A 12654-nucleotide genomic window follows, 5' to 3' on the forward strand; every position below is an offset into this window, starting at 1 on the left:
CTGCTCTTGTTGGTTGGGCCGTGCCCACCTGAGTGTCTTGTATGGTGGGTGCTAGATAGAGTGCCGATATCATGCTGGGCTCATCTTCTTGTTCGCAGTCCTGGGGAAAATTTAAAAAACAGGGTACAACTGGCAAGGGTTAGCGTTAGTACTTTTTGCAATTACACTCCTATTCTGTACCAGTGTATCATTGCCTGTAGCCATTTTCTCCCCAACAATATATGGTGATAGTGGTGCGTTCGCCATTGTTTTCCCGCTAGGTTTGGAACCTGCTGCGCAAGCTAATTCCCTTTGCATATCCCCCTCCTGTTGCCATAAATTTAAACAGTCTGTATGTTTAATCCTTTGTTTCTTGGATTTTATTAGACATATCCTTAACCTTAAGTTCTGTAATACCTCTGGTTCAAAGCTGCCCACTCTAGGGAATTGTACCCTATCATTGTTAGTCATACATACCCACTCATTGCATAAAACTTCTGTGTGTGAACCATATTTTTCACACATGATAAATCTTGCTGAGCCTTTTGGCCACAATTCTGCCTGAACCCTGTCTAAACGTCTCTTACTTGAGCAACTGGCTCCCATATTTGTGGGTCTCTTCTAATAATTTTTAAAAAATTCCCACAAACACCAAAATACTCAATATAAGTAGACGGTGGAAGTATACCCGAGCGCCTTTCACTCACTCTCGCCCACGCTGGCCAGTACAACGATACACTGTTGGTAGCGGATCGCAATGTACCCAACTTAGGGCTCCTATCAGACCTTACACCGTAATTTCTTTCGGTGGAAGTTCTGTTTGAAATATTTTCCTGAGAGAGGCAGTGAAAATTTCCTTTTTGGTATCTTTCAACTGGAATTGTTTGTAGGGTGAAAAACAGAGAAATTAGATAACTATCTTTCACCCTTTCCAGTGAAGCCCACCAGGGAGATTTCCCGAAGTTATCAAAGAAAAACCCCTTTGTCTATACAATCACGTCTGCGTATGCTCTTCCACAGCGCATATGACACAATAATATCACGTTGCGCTGTGCAGAACAAACGGACATGTGATGCAATAGCACAGCCTATAGATACTAGTTATCTATATGCCCTACGATTGCTGTAGACCACCTAGCCTAGACCACTTCAGACCACTAAGAGTTGTATGGGATACCGCTCAGTCCACTAAGACCACCTAGTTAATAACACAGGGTTGCGAACCCTACGCCACCGGGCCTCTACTAACCCAGTGTGTCCACCTAGACCACCTAGCTTAGACCACCTAGACAACTACAGTTCTTGGGTTCAGTATCCACTCACTCCTGCATTCGCTCACTCAAATACACTTTATTTTTCTGTACAGAAAATTAGGATTCATTCAAGTTGGCAGCTTTACCCCCAGAGGCAATTTAAAAAAAAATTATTTATACTAAATTTTGTTTTTATACTAAATTTCTTTAGAAACCGGGTGGTTTGGTGCTATTGTAGCGTGGCTATTGTCCCACCTTTAAACTAAACGAACCTATCATGTGGTTTTATTATGCACGCACAACCCTACGCAAGCTTGCCACATGTGCGGCCTTGCGCGACGTGCACATTTTTTGTACGCTGTCCTCACATTCCGTACCACATATACCAATGTGCGTGCGCAATAAAACAGATCACACAACTACTATAAATGTGAGCAATAAAACTACTATTGCCCACTAAACACAACACAGTTTCTTTCTGTATAAACCTTTACAACTAGGCCAGACTTTGTTTGTGCTTTATGCTTACGTCCTTAAATATTTATTTATTTTTAACTATATAGCAACAAATATCTCCGGTTTCACACAAGTCAAAATTAATCTAGCAATCTGAATGTGATGGCAACAATGTGAGAGAGTATTCAAAGAGTATGGGTGCTGTGTACGGTTTTGGCGCCAAAAAGAAATTCACAGATTTTAAATAGCTTTTTTCCTGTTTACCTTACGGGTTCTACCAGCATCTCTACAAACCATACAGAGCAGACGCCATCTAATCAGCAATCAAGCAGGGTTTTCAGCATCCATCGACCAAGAAAAGGATACGTAGGATACTTTCTGTCCACCCTTTTGCTGATAGATTGAGTCTGCTGTGACCTGTTAGGTAGTAAGTATGTGGAAAACCGGAGAGCCCCCAATTGATAATGCTGAAAATATCCTTAGGAAAGAAAGCTATACCTTAAACACACCTTAAATACACTTTACCATGGAGCCGCTGCGGCCGCTGTACTTAACACACACTCTGCGCTCTTTGTACGCTATTAGCGTACAAAGTCCCGTACTGCGTACGGACTTCGCGTACAAACGCCGCGCTGACAGTACAAAGTACTCACAGCGCGTACACACCCAGAGATACACCAAAAACCCTGAACAGTTATGCAATGCAATGAAAATACGCTTTAAACCTTAGCAGGGCAATGAAGACACGACACCAATTGTAATTTTACCGCTGGGTTCCGACACCACAGTGGATTATTGCTAAAAGGGGGTTTACAATACAAACAATACAATACAATATAATATAACAGAGTAAATGGCTACATTCAATGGTACCTACGTGAGTAGATTCACTTGCGCTTCCCGGCCCGGCCCTCGGTCATCTGATAGATAACTTTGTGAGTCTTGTGTCAGACCATGCCTGCAGCAGCTCTCTTTATACAATTCTTCCAAAAAGCAATACAATAGATACTGTAATCTCTTTGTCCATTGGACACAGGAATGCATATTTACAGTACAGGAGAGGTCATAGGTCGGTTTGAATAGGTAGGCGATGTCTTTCCCAACTGCTCTTGTGGGTGGTCTCCTCTGGATTCCCGCCGCATACATAATGTACAGTAAATACAGTTTATATCTATATTCTGCTCCTGCACATAACTATCTGCAAGAACATGCAATCTTTCTCAAACCAAGACCGGAATGTTACCCTTAAAATACCCTTCAGCTGGATACCAAACACCACCTTATGACCTTGTTCTGTCCCCTCCTATTCTGTAAAGGTGAATCCCTTTGTTCTGTTACAATTTAAACTGTTGTTACTTTCTGATGTGTTGCAGGGATACTATGTGTACATTGGCCCTCATTCCGAGTTGTTCGCTCTGTAATTTTCTTCGCATCGCAGCGATTTTCCGTTAATCGCGCATTCGCAATGTTCGCACTGCGACTGCGCCAAGTAAATTTGCTAAGAAGTTTGGTATTTTACTCACAGCATTACGAGGTTTTTTCTTCGTTCTGGTGATCGTAATGTGATTGACAGGAAGTGGGTGTTTCTGGGCGGAAACTGGACGTTTTATGGGAGTGAGTGAAAAAACGCTGCCGTTTCTGGGAAAAACGCGGGAGTGGCTGGAGAAACGGGGGAGTGTCTGGGCGAACGCTGGGTGTGTTTGTGACGTCAAACCAGGAACAAAACTGACTGAACTGATCGCAGTGGCAGAGTAAGTGTCGAGCTACTTAGAAACTGCTAAGAAATTTCTATTCGCAATTTAGAGAATCTTTCGTTCGCAATTTTGCTAAGCTAAGATTCATTCCCAGTAGGCGGCGGCTTAGCGTGTGCAATGCTGCTAAAAGCAGCTTGCGAGCGAACAACTCGGAATGAGGGCCATTGTGCACTATTTGGATTAAATATGTAATGTGTTTTGGTAGCCTTCCGTGCGTTCACAAACTCTACCGTAAATACTCATACCACGCGCTAATGCGCAGGGCCGTGATAGTGACCATACACAAATTGCGGATATGCGCACGCACGACAGAACAAGTGCACGCAGGGAGGCCATCTGTGTGTAGTTTGTACGTGATGTGTGTACTGCAATTTTTTTCGACTTTGACACCACACATCTGTCATCAATAATGCGGTCCGTTGGCCCCGCAGTGTCCGAACGGCTGCCTGTCATACACATACATTCCTGACGAAAGAGGGGAGATCACCCAGATAACGGGCAGTCCAACCAGCGTGCTACTGTGACGGGGGGTGCCGGACATTAGGGGGTGCCTGCCCCCCGTGCGCACGCCAATGGTTGCACCTCACTGCAGCTGCCCCCCTCTCTAACCTGGGATCATGATGCCGCTGCTGCTGGCTGGGAGGGTGGACCCAGCAGAGGAACAAGACGGGATAGTGCTGGCCACTACTGCTGCCACATGCACACCTGCTCTGGGCTTTCCGAGGCCTCCGCTGCTGTAGTGACTCGGGACAGCTCCATGTAACTGCCGGGTCCCGCTGCCACTTCCCCCCGCCATGTATGTGTGATTGGGTCAGCGGATCCAGCACTGGATACGCTGTCCAATCACATGTGCCTCGCTGGCAGGGGCGTGCTTTCCCTGCCAGCGATGCACTTGTATAAGTGCTGCATTCCCCTTATTTTCCAATGGGCTTTTACAGCCCACTACTTGGCCCCGCCCCCCGCTTCATCCCCGTTCCCACTGTGTACGGGAGGCACATGCTATCGGTGCCTCCCGAACTAGATTTCTAGACTAAAATGATTAGAGTAATATGAAGGGGATACATATGACAGAATATGTGTCTTATGTATCTTCTTTGTATTATTTTAATCATTAATGACAGGGGAGGCACTGCCTCCCCTGACTGCACGTGCCTGTACAGTACATATATACACTGCTCAAAAAAATAAAGGGAACACTTAAACAACACAATGTAACTCCAAGTCAATCACACTTCTGTGAAATCAAACTGTCCACTTAGGAAGTAACACTGATTGACAATCAATTTCACATGCTGTTGTGCAAATGGAATAGACAACAGGTGGAAATTATAGGCAATTAGCAAGACACCCCCAATAAAGGAGTTGTTCTGCAGGTGGTGACCACAGACCACTTCTCAGCTCCTATGCTTTCTGGCTGATGTTTTGGTCACTTTTGAAAGCTGGCAGTGCTTTCACTCTAGTGGTAGCATGAGACGAAGTCTACAACCCACACAAGTGGCTCAGGTAGTGCAGCTCATCCAGGATGGCACATCAGTGCGAGCTGTGGCAAGAAGGTTTGCTGTGTCTGTTAGTGTAGTGTCCAGAGCATGGAGGTGCTGCTAGGAGACAGGCCAGTACATCAGGAGACGTGGAGGAGGCCATAGGAGGGCAACAACCCAGCAGCAGGACCGCTACCTCCGCCTTTGTGCAAGGAGGAACAGGAGGAGCACTGCCAGAGCCATGAAAAATGACCTCCAGCAAGCCACAAATGTGCATGTGTCTACTCAAAAGATCAGAAACAGACTCCATGAGGGTGGTATGAGGGCCTGACGTCCACAGGTGGGGGTTGTGCTTACAGCCTAACACCGTGCAGGACATTTGGCATTTGCCAGAGAACACCAAAATTGGCAAATTCGCCACTGGCGCCCTTGTGCTCTTTACAGATGAAAGCAGGTTCTCACTGAGCACATGTGACAGACGTGACAGAGTCTGGAGACGCCAAGGAGAACGTTCTGCTGCCTGCAACATCCTCCAGCATGACCGGTTTGGCAGTTGGTCAGTAATGGTGTGGGGTGGCATTAATTTGGGGGGCCGCACAGCCCTCCATGTGCTCCCCAGAGGTAGCCTGACTGCCATTAGGTACCGAGATGAGATCCTCAGACCCCTTGTGAGACCATATGCTGGTGCTATTGGCCCTGGGTTCCTCCTAATGCAAGACAATGCTAGACCTCATGTGGCTGGAGTGTGTCAGCAGTTCCTGCAAGATGAAGGCATTGATGCTATGGACTGGCCCGCCCGTTCCCCAGACCTGAATCCAATTGAGCACATCTGGGACATCATGTCTCGCTCCATCCACCAACGCCACGTTGCACCACAGACCGTCCAGGAGTTGGCGGATGCTTTAGTCCAGCTCTGGGAGGAGATCCCTCAGGAGACCATCCGCCACCTCATCAGAAGCATGCCCAGGCATTGTAGGGAGGTCATACAGGCACGTGGAGGCCACACACACTACTGAGCCTCATTTTGCCTTGTTTTAAGGACATTACATCAAAGTTGGATCAGCCTGTAGTGTGTTTTTCCACTTTAATTTTGAGTGTGACTCCAAATCCAGAGCTCCATGGGTTAATAAATTTGATTTCCATTGATCATTTTTGTGTGATTTTGTTGTCGGCACATTCAACTATGTAAAGAACAAAGTATTTAATAGGAATATTTCATTCATTCAGATCTAGGATGTGTTATTTCAGTGTTCCCTTTATTTTTTTGAGCAGTGTATATAATATAATATATCATATTATATATATATATGTGTGTGTGTGTGTGTGTGTGTGTGTGTGTGTGTGTGTGTGTGTGTGTGTGTGCATTCTGAATCTGGTTGCTGTGTGAAACTATTCTGGAGACTGCAGGCTCAATTTGATGACCCTGTTCAGTATATATTTATACAGAAACTGCAATCAGGCTCAGCACAAAGAGCTGAATACTCATAAGAGAAAGCTCTATGTTGATTGGTTCCATTGCCCTATAATCAGTTTTGGGTGGACCAACTGATCCAATTAATTTTAATTCATATATATGGAATATGGATGCCATCATTTGTGAGGTTTTTTTTCCCTTTGTGATACTATATGCTAACCCCTGAAGAAGTCATCTTGACGAAACGCGTTGGGTCAAATCAGTTATGGTCTTCTGTCTAGTTCACCATTACACCTCTGAGCTCATACCTGTGAAGGTGTTTGTTCCAACTGTTGACATTGACCGATGTCCTGAACTGTATTGTGATGTTATTTTAACTGTATATGTATTTCTTTTAATAAAAAGCTTATTTGGTATCCTATCTAACTAGGCCTTTGGCCATCTCTTTCCGGTGATCGCTTGGTGTGAGGGTATATTTACAGGTATCTAATACAAAGTAACCCACACCATGGAGAAAATTCTCTGGAATATACATGAAACTAAGAAAATGAATACAAGTATATTTTAAGGCTATATACTGAGCGCAAATGGTTTTTGTTTGTAGAAATTGGGTTGTAAGAGTCCACTAACAGGGGCTCGTTCCAAATTGCTGATATATATATATATATATATATAGCAGATACAAGGAGAGATCAGAGGGCGCTACACGTCAGGGGATATTATTAAATACCACCAATCACTAAATAAATAATTAGTAAAAAACAGTAGTTTAAAAATTGATTAACAGACTTCGAACAAATTGATTGATTTCATAATCATTCAATGACATGCCACATTTGACACCTCAACAGCTATTATGTGTGTAATCCCTTGTTGCTGTAAATTCGACGTGTATCAGAACATCAAACTGAGGAACCCGACGCGTTTCATCCCATGGGACTTCCTCAAGGGTATTGAATCAATTGGTTAGGTACAACATGATTATAGTAGCTTGAAAGGGTGAAAACATCACTGTGAGTGATCATTCTGATGAATCAGTGTATGTCTGAGTAAAAAACTCTAGACAAAGGATTTTCCTTAAAAAGATCAGACAAAAAGTCTGAGTCTGATCAAAGGTTTGGAAACAAACCAAAATTTCATGCAGTATTGAACAGCACTGGACGTGCAAAGATGAAGCAATTTCCTCTTACAGTATCTAAGGGCTGAAGCGCAGAGATACAAGAGCCCCTCACAGAGTCCAATGGATCTATTGGTTCCCTATTGGAGCCATCTTTGTTTATCTTTGTCACTTTTTAATGGGAGCTACGGTGGCTGAGTAAGAGCATTACCTGCAGCTTTTGCTTGTACAGTGGCAGCTTTATTGACTTTAGCCTGTAAGGTATGTGCTAGTACAGTATGTCACATCTGCCTACATGACCAGAGTTATACTATCAACCCACAGTGGTCCTCATTTGTAGTTTTCTACTTTGATGCTGATAGTATGTCAGAAGATTAAGATAAACTGGTCCAGAACATTGCATAAGCTATATGTGGAATTAACATGTTTTGTAAAATGTGGTACTTACAGTGGTTTGCTGAAATAAAGCAGTAATCATAATGAACAAGAAATTGAAATACTGTATAATAATAAAAATATAAATAATTTTGTTATCACATCAAATGTATAAGTTCAATAAGATGATTACTTACGGGCTTCCCAGAAGAGCGGACATACACTGATCACTAAATTCCTCAATTAAACACAAAGATTTATCAGGTAGCTTTTCTTTGTATACAAGTTCTGGGATAGTATGGTTCCAGGCAGAAGGAAGAATCCAAAACTGATCTCCAAAGAGTCCTAGAAACTCTGATTTAAAAAAAAAAAAAAAGTATGTCAAAGAAAAGGTTTTTTTTTAAACTCAATGGTCCATATTGTTAAATTGTTTTTAGATAGATAGATACAATATAGTCTGTTGGAATGTATAAATGCACCATAACAAAGGTGTCTTCTCACATGATTTTCATAAAATGTGATTGACAGTTTTAGTGCAACAAGGGCTACATCACAGGTTATTGCAGAGCAGCTCTGTATTCCAAAGCCCACACGTGCATGAATCTCCCCCTTCTTTTAGGAGGTTATTTTCAGCAATTTCTATGTTAGGGTTGTGATTGCGTTTTAAATGGTCCTAGCACTCATGCAAACTCGTGTCGGCACCAGTCCTGCCTACACTGGTGACTGAAAGTCAGGGTGCTGGATGTATACTAAAAGGAAATGGGCATCTTTTTGCATTACTGAGAAGGTTCCAATCAGATACCCCCTAGTGTCCCCTGCAGCATGCATGTCATATATGCACAGAAGGAGTCTCAGGTCATAAACCCGGAAGTCCTTGTATCGCAAAGGACAGCTTTATTGGGAGCGCTGTCCTTTGCGATTGTCTAGGTACATACCGGCTTTATTACTGCTGGTATGTACCTGATAAGTGGCAGGAAGTATTGAATCCACAATACTGTGCAGTTTATCCCACCCAGGGAGCGTTTGTGCACAGGGTCAACAACTCAAAAGCAGACGTGTCCCAACCATTTCAGGGGCATATCACAGCTTCTGACTGTGATCCAGTGAATAGTGAAAATGGCTCTTGGGACTTCCGAAGGCCATACTGCGAGACCACAGGGTACTCAGAAGTTTGGTTATTGGCCACTGTGCATCTGATGATTGCGTCTTCACGCACAAGCGGCGAATCTGGGATGCTGCAAGTGGGCGCATCAACAGTGGCGGAACTAGTGAGCGGTGGGTGCAGGTGCGACAAAATGCTTTGCCCCCCCCCCCCATCCCATCTAAGTCCACCCCCTCACCCCTGGAGAGGATCTGGTGAGGGGGACCTGCTCAGGGCCAGAGAAATGGATACCTAGCAACAGTGCCGTAACTAGCCATTTTAGCACTGTGTGCAAGAAAAGGCATCGGAGCCCCACCCCTGCATGCAAAACAGGGGCAGTGCGCGCCGTAGGCGCGTGCAAAAATACATAGTGGCATGGCTTTGTGGGGAAGGGGTGTGGCCACAAAATAATACCAATTCATAAAATGGTGCACAGTAGTCTCCATTGTTCAAATTACGCCGCACAGTAGCACCACTATACCAGGCAGAGACCCTTTTACACCTTACGGCGGACAGATTCCTCTTTTTACACATTACGGCAGACAGCGTCCCCTTTTTACACATTACGGCAGACAACGTCCCCCTTTTTACACATTATGGCAGACAGCGTGCCCTTGTTACACATAGCGGCAGACAGCGTACACTTTTTACACATAACGGCAGATAGCGTGCCCTTGTTAAACATAGCGGCAGACAGCGTACACTTTTTACACATAATGGCAGACAGCGTGCCCTTTTTACACATTACGGCAGACAGCGTGCCCTTTTTACACATTACGGCAGACAGCGTGCCCTTGTTACACATTATGGCAGACAGCGTCCCCCTTTTTACACATTACGGCAGGCAGATTCCCCCTTTTTACACATTGCGGCAGGCAGATTCCCCCTTTTTACACATTGCGGCAAGCAGATTCCCCATTTTTACACATTGCGGCAGGCAGATCCCCCCTTTTTACACATTGCGGCAGGCAGATTCCCCCTTTTTACACATTGCAGCAGGCAGATTCCCCATTTTTACACATTGCGGCAGGCAGATTCCCCATTTTTACACATTGCGGCAGGCAGATTTCCCATTTTTACACATCGCGGCAGACAGTCCCAAGAAAGAAAGAAAGAAAGAAAGAAAGAAAGAAAGAAAGAAAGAAAATAAGATTTTACTCACAGGTAAATCTATTTCTCGTAGTCCGTAGTGGATGCTGGGAACTCCGTAAGGACCATGGGGAATAGACGGGCTCCGCAGGAGACTGGGCACTCTAAAAGAAAGATTAGGTACTATCTGGTGTGCACTGGCTCCTCCCTCTATGCCCCTCCTCCAGACCTCAGTTAGGATACTGTGCCCGGAAGAGCTGACACAATAAGGAAGGATTTTGAATCCCGGATAAGACTCATACCAGCCACACCAATCACACCGTATAACTCGTGATACTATACCCAGTTAACAGTATGAAATATAACTGAGCCTCTCAACAGATGGCTCAACAATAACCCTTTAGTTAGGCAATAACTATATACAAGTATTGCAGACAATCCGCACTTGGGATGGGCGCCCAGCATCCACTACGGACTACGAGAAATAGATTTACCGGTGAGTAAAATCTTATTTTCTCTGACATCCTAGTGGATGCTGGGAACTCCGTAAGGACCATGGGGATTATACCAAAGCTCCCAAACGGGCGGGAGAGTGCGGATGACTCTGCAGCACCGAATGAGAGAACTCAAGGTCCTCCTCAGCCAGGGTATCAAATTTGTAGAATTTAGCAAACGTGTTTGCCCCTGACCAAGTTGCAGCTCGGCAAAGTTGTAAAGCCGAGACCCCTCGGGCAGCCGACCAAGAAGAGCCCACTTTCCTCGTGGAATGGGCTTTTACTGATTTAGGATGCGGCAATCCAACCGCAGAATGCGCCAGCTGAATTGTGCTACAAATCCAGCGAGCAATAGTCTGCTTAGAAGCAGGAGCACCTAGTTTGTTGGGTGCATACAGGATAAAAAGCGAGTCAGTTTTCCTGACTCCAGCCGTCCTGGAAACATAAATTTTCAAGGCTCTGACTACGTCCAGTAACTTGGAATCTTCCAAGCCCCTAGTAGCCGCAGGCACTACAATAGGTTGGTTCAAGTGAAAAGCTGATACCACCTTAGGGAGAAACTGGGGACGAGTACTCAATTCTGCCCTATCCATATGGAAAATCAGATAAGGGCTTTTACATGACAAAGCCGCCAATTCTGACACACGCCTGGCCGAAGCCAAGGCCAATAACATGACTACTTTCCACGTGAGATATTTCAGATCCACAGTTTTAAGTGGCTCAAACCAATGTGATTTCAGGAAACTCAACACCACGTTGAGATCCCAAGGTGCCATAGGAGGCACAAAAGGGGGCTGAATATGTAGCACTCCCTTTACAAATGTCTGAACTTCAGGCATTGAAGCCAGTTCTTTCTGGAAGAAAATCGACAGAGCCGAAATCTGGACCTTAATGGAACCCAATTTTAGGCCCATAGTCACTCCCGACTGTAGGAAGTGCAGAAAACGACCCAGCTGAAATTCCTCTGTAGGGGCCTTCCTGGCCTCACACCATGCAACATATTTTCGCCAAATACGGTGATAATGGTTTGCGGTTACTTCTTTCCTGGCTTTTATCAGCGTAGGAATGACTTCCTCCGGAATGCCCTCTTCCTTTAGGATCCGGAATTCAACCGCCATGCCGTCAAACGCAGCCGCGGTAAGTCTTGGAACAGACAGGGCCCCTGCTGTAGCAGATCCTGTCTGAGCGGTAGAGGCCATGGGTCCTCTGATATCATTTCTTGAAGTTCTGGGTACCAAGCTCTTCTTGGCCAATCCGGAACCATGAGTATCGTTCTTACTCCTCGCCTTCTTATTATTCTCAGTACCTTTGGTATGAGAGGCAGAGGAGGGAACACATAAACCGACTGGTACACCCACGGTGTCACTAGAGCGTCCACAGCTATTGCCTGAGGGTCCCTTGACCTGGCGCAATTCTCTTTAGCTTTTTGTTGAGGCGGGATGCCATCATGTCCACCTGTGGCCTTTCCCAGCGGTTTACCAACAGTTGGAAGACTTCTGGATGAAGTCCCCACTCTCCCGGGTGTAGGTCGCATCTGCTGAGGAAGTCTGCTTCCCAGTTGTCCACTCCCGGAATGAACACTGCTGACAGTGCTAAGACGTGATTTTCCGCCCATCGGAGAATCCTTGTGGCTTCTGCCATCGCCATCCTGCTTCTTGTGCCGCCCTGTCGGTTTACATGGGCGACTGCCGTGATGTTGTCTGATTGGATCAGCACCGGCTGGTTTTGAAGCAGGGGCCTTGCCTGACTTAGGGCATTGTAAATGGCCCTCAGTTCCAGAATATTTATGTGTAGGGACGACTCCTGACTTGACCAAAGTCCTTGGAAATTTCTTCCCTGTGTGACTGCCCCCCAGCCTCGAAGGCTGGCATCCGTGGTCACCAGGACCCAGTCCTGTATGCCGAATCTGCGGCCCTCTAGAAGAAGAGCACTCTGCAGCCACCACAGCAGAGACACCCTGGTCCTTGGAGACAGGGTTATCAGCCGATGCATCTGAAGATGCGATCCCGAACACTTGTCCAATAGGTCCCACTGAAAGGTTCTTGCATGGAACCTGCCGAATGGAATTGCTTCGTATGAAGCTACCATTTTTCCGAGGATTCGT

At 45.4% G+C, this 12654-nt stretch overlaps 1 protein-coding gene across 1 annotated transcript in view; it reads right to left on the bottom strand.

The window, feature by feature from the left end:
* Positions 1-12654, bottom strand: part of C7H16orf89 (chromosome 7 C16orf89 homolog) — a 189610-nt gene that overhangs the window by 108872 nt on the left and 68084 nt on the right. The window contains exon 3 of the mRNA XM_063932361.1: positions 8024-8180. Coding sequence (XP_063788431.1) covers positions 8024-8180 — 157 coding nt within the window. The remainder of the gene's footprint in view (positions 1-8023; positions 8181-12654) is intronic.

The sequence above is a fragment of the Pseudophryne corroboree genome, chromosome 7, assembly GCF_028390025.1.
Source record: "Pseudophryne corroboree isolate aPseCor3 chromosome 7, aPseCor3.hap2, whole genome shotgun sequence".
In the NCBI taxonomy this organism is placed as follows: domain Eukaryota; kingdom Metazoa; phylum Chordata; class Amphibia; order Anura; family Myobatrachidae; genus Pseudophryne; species Pseudophryne corroboree.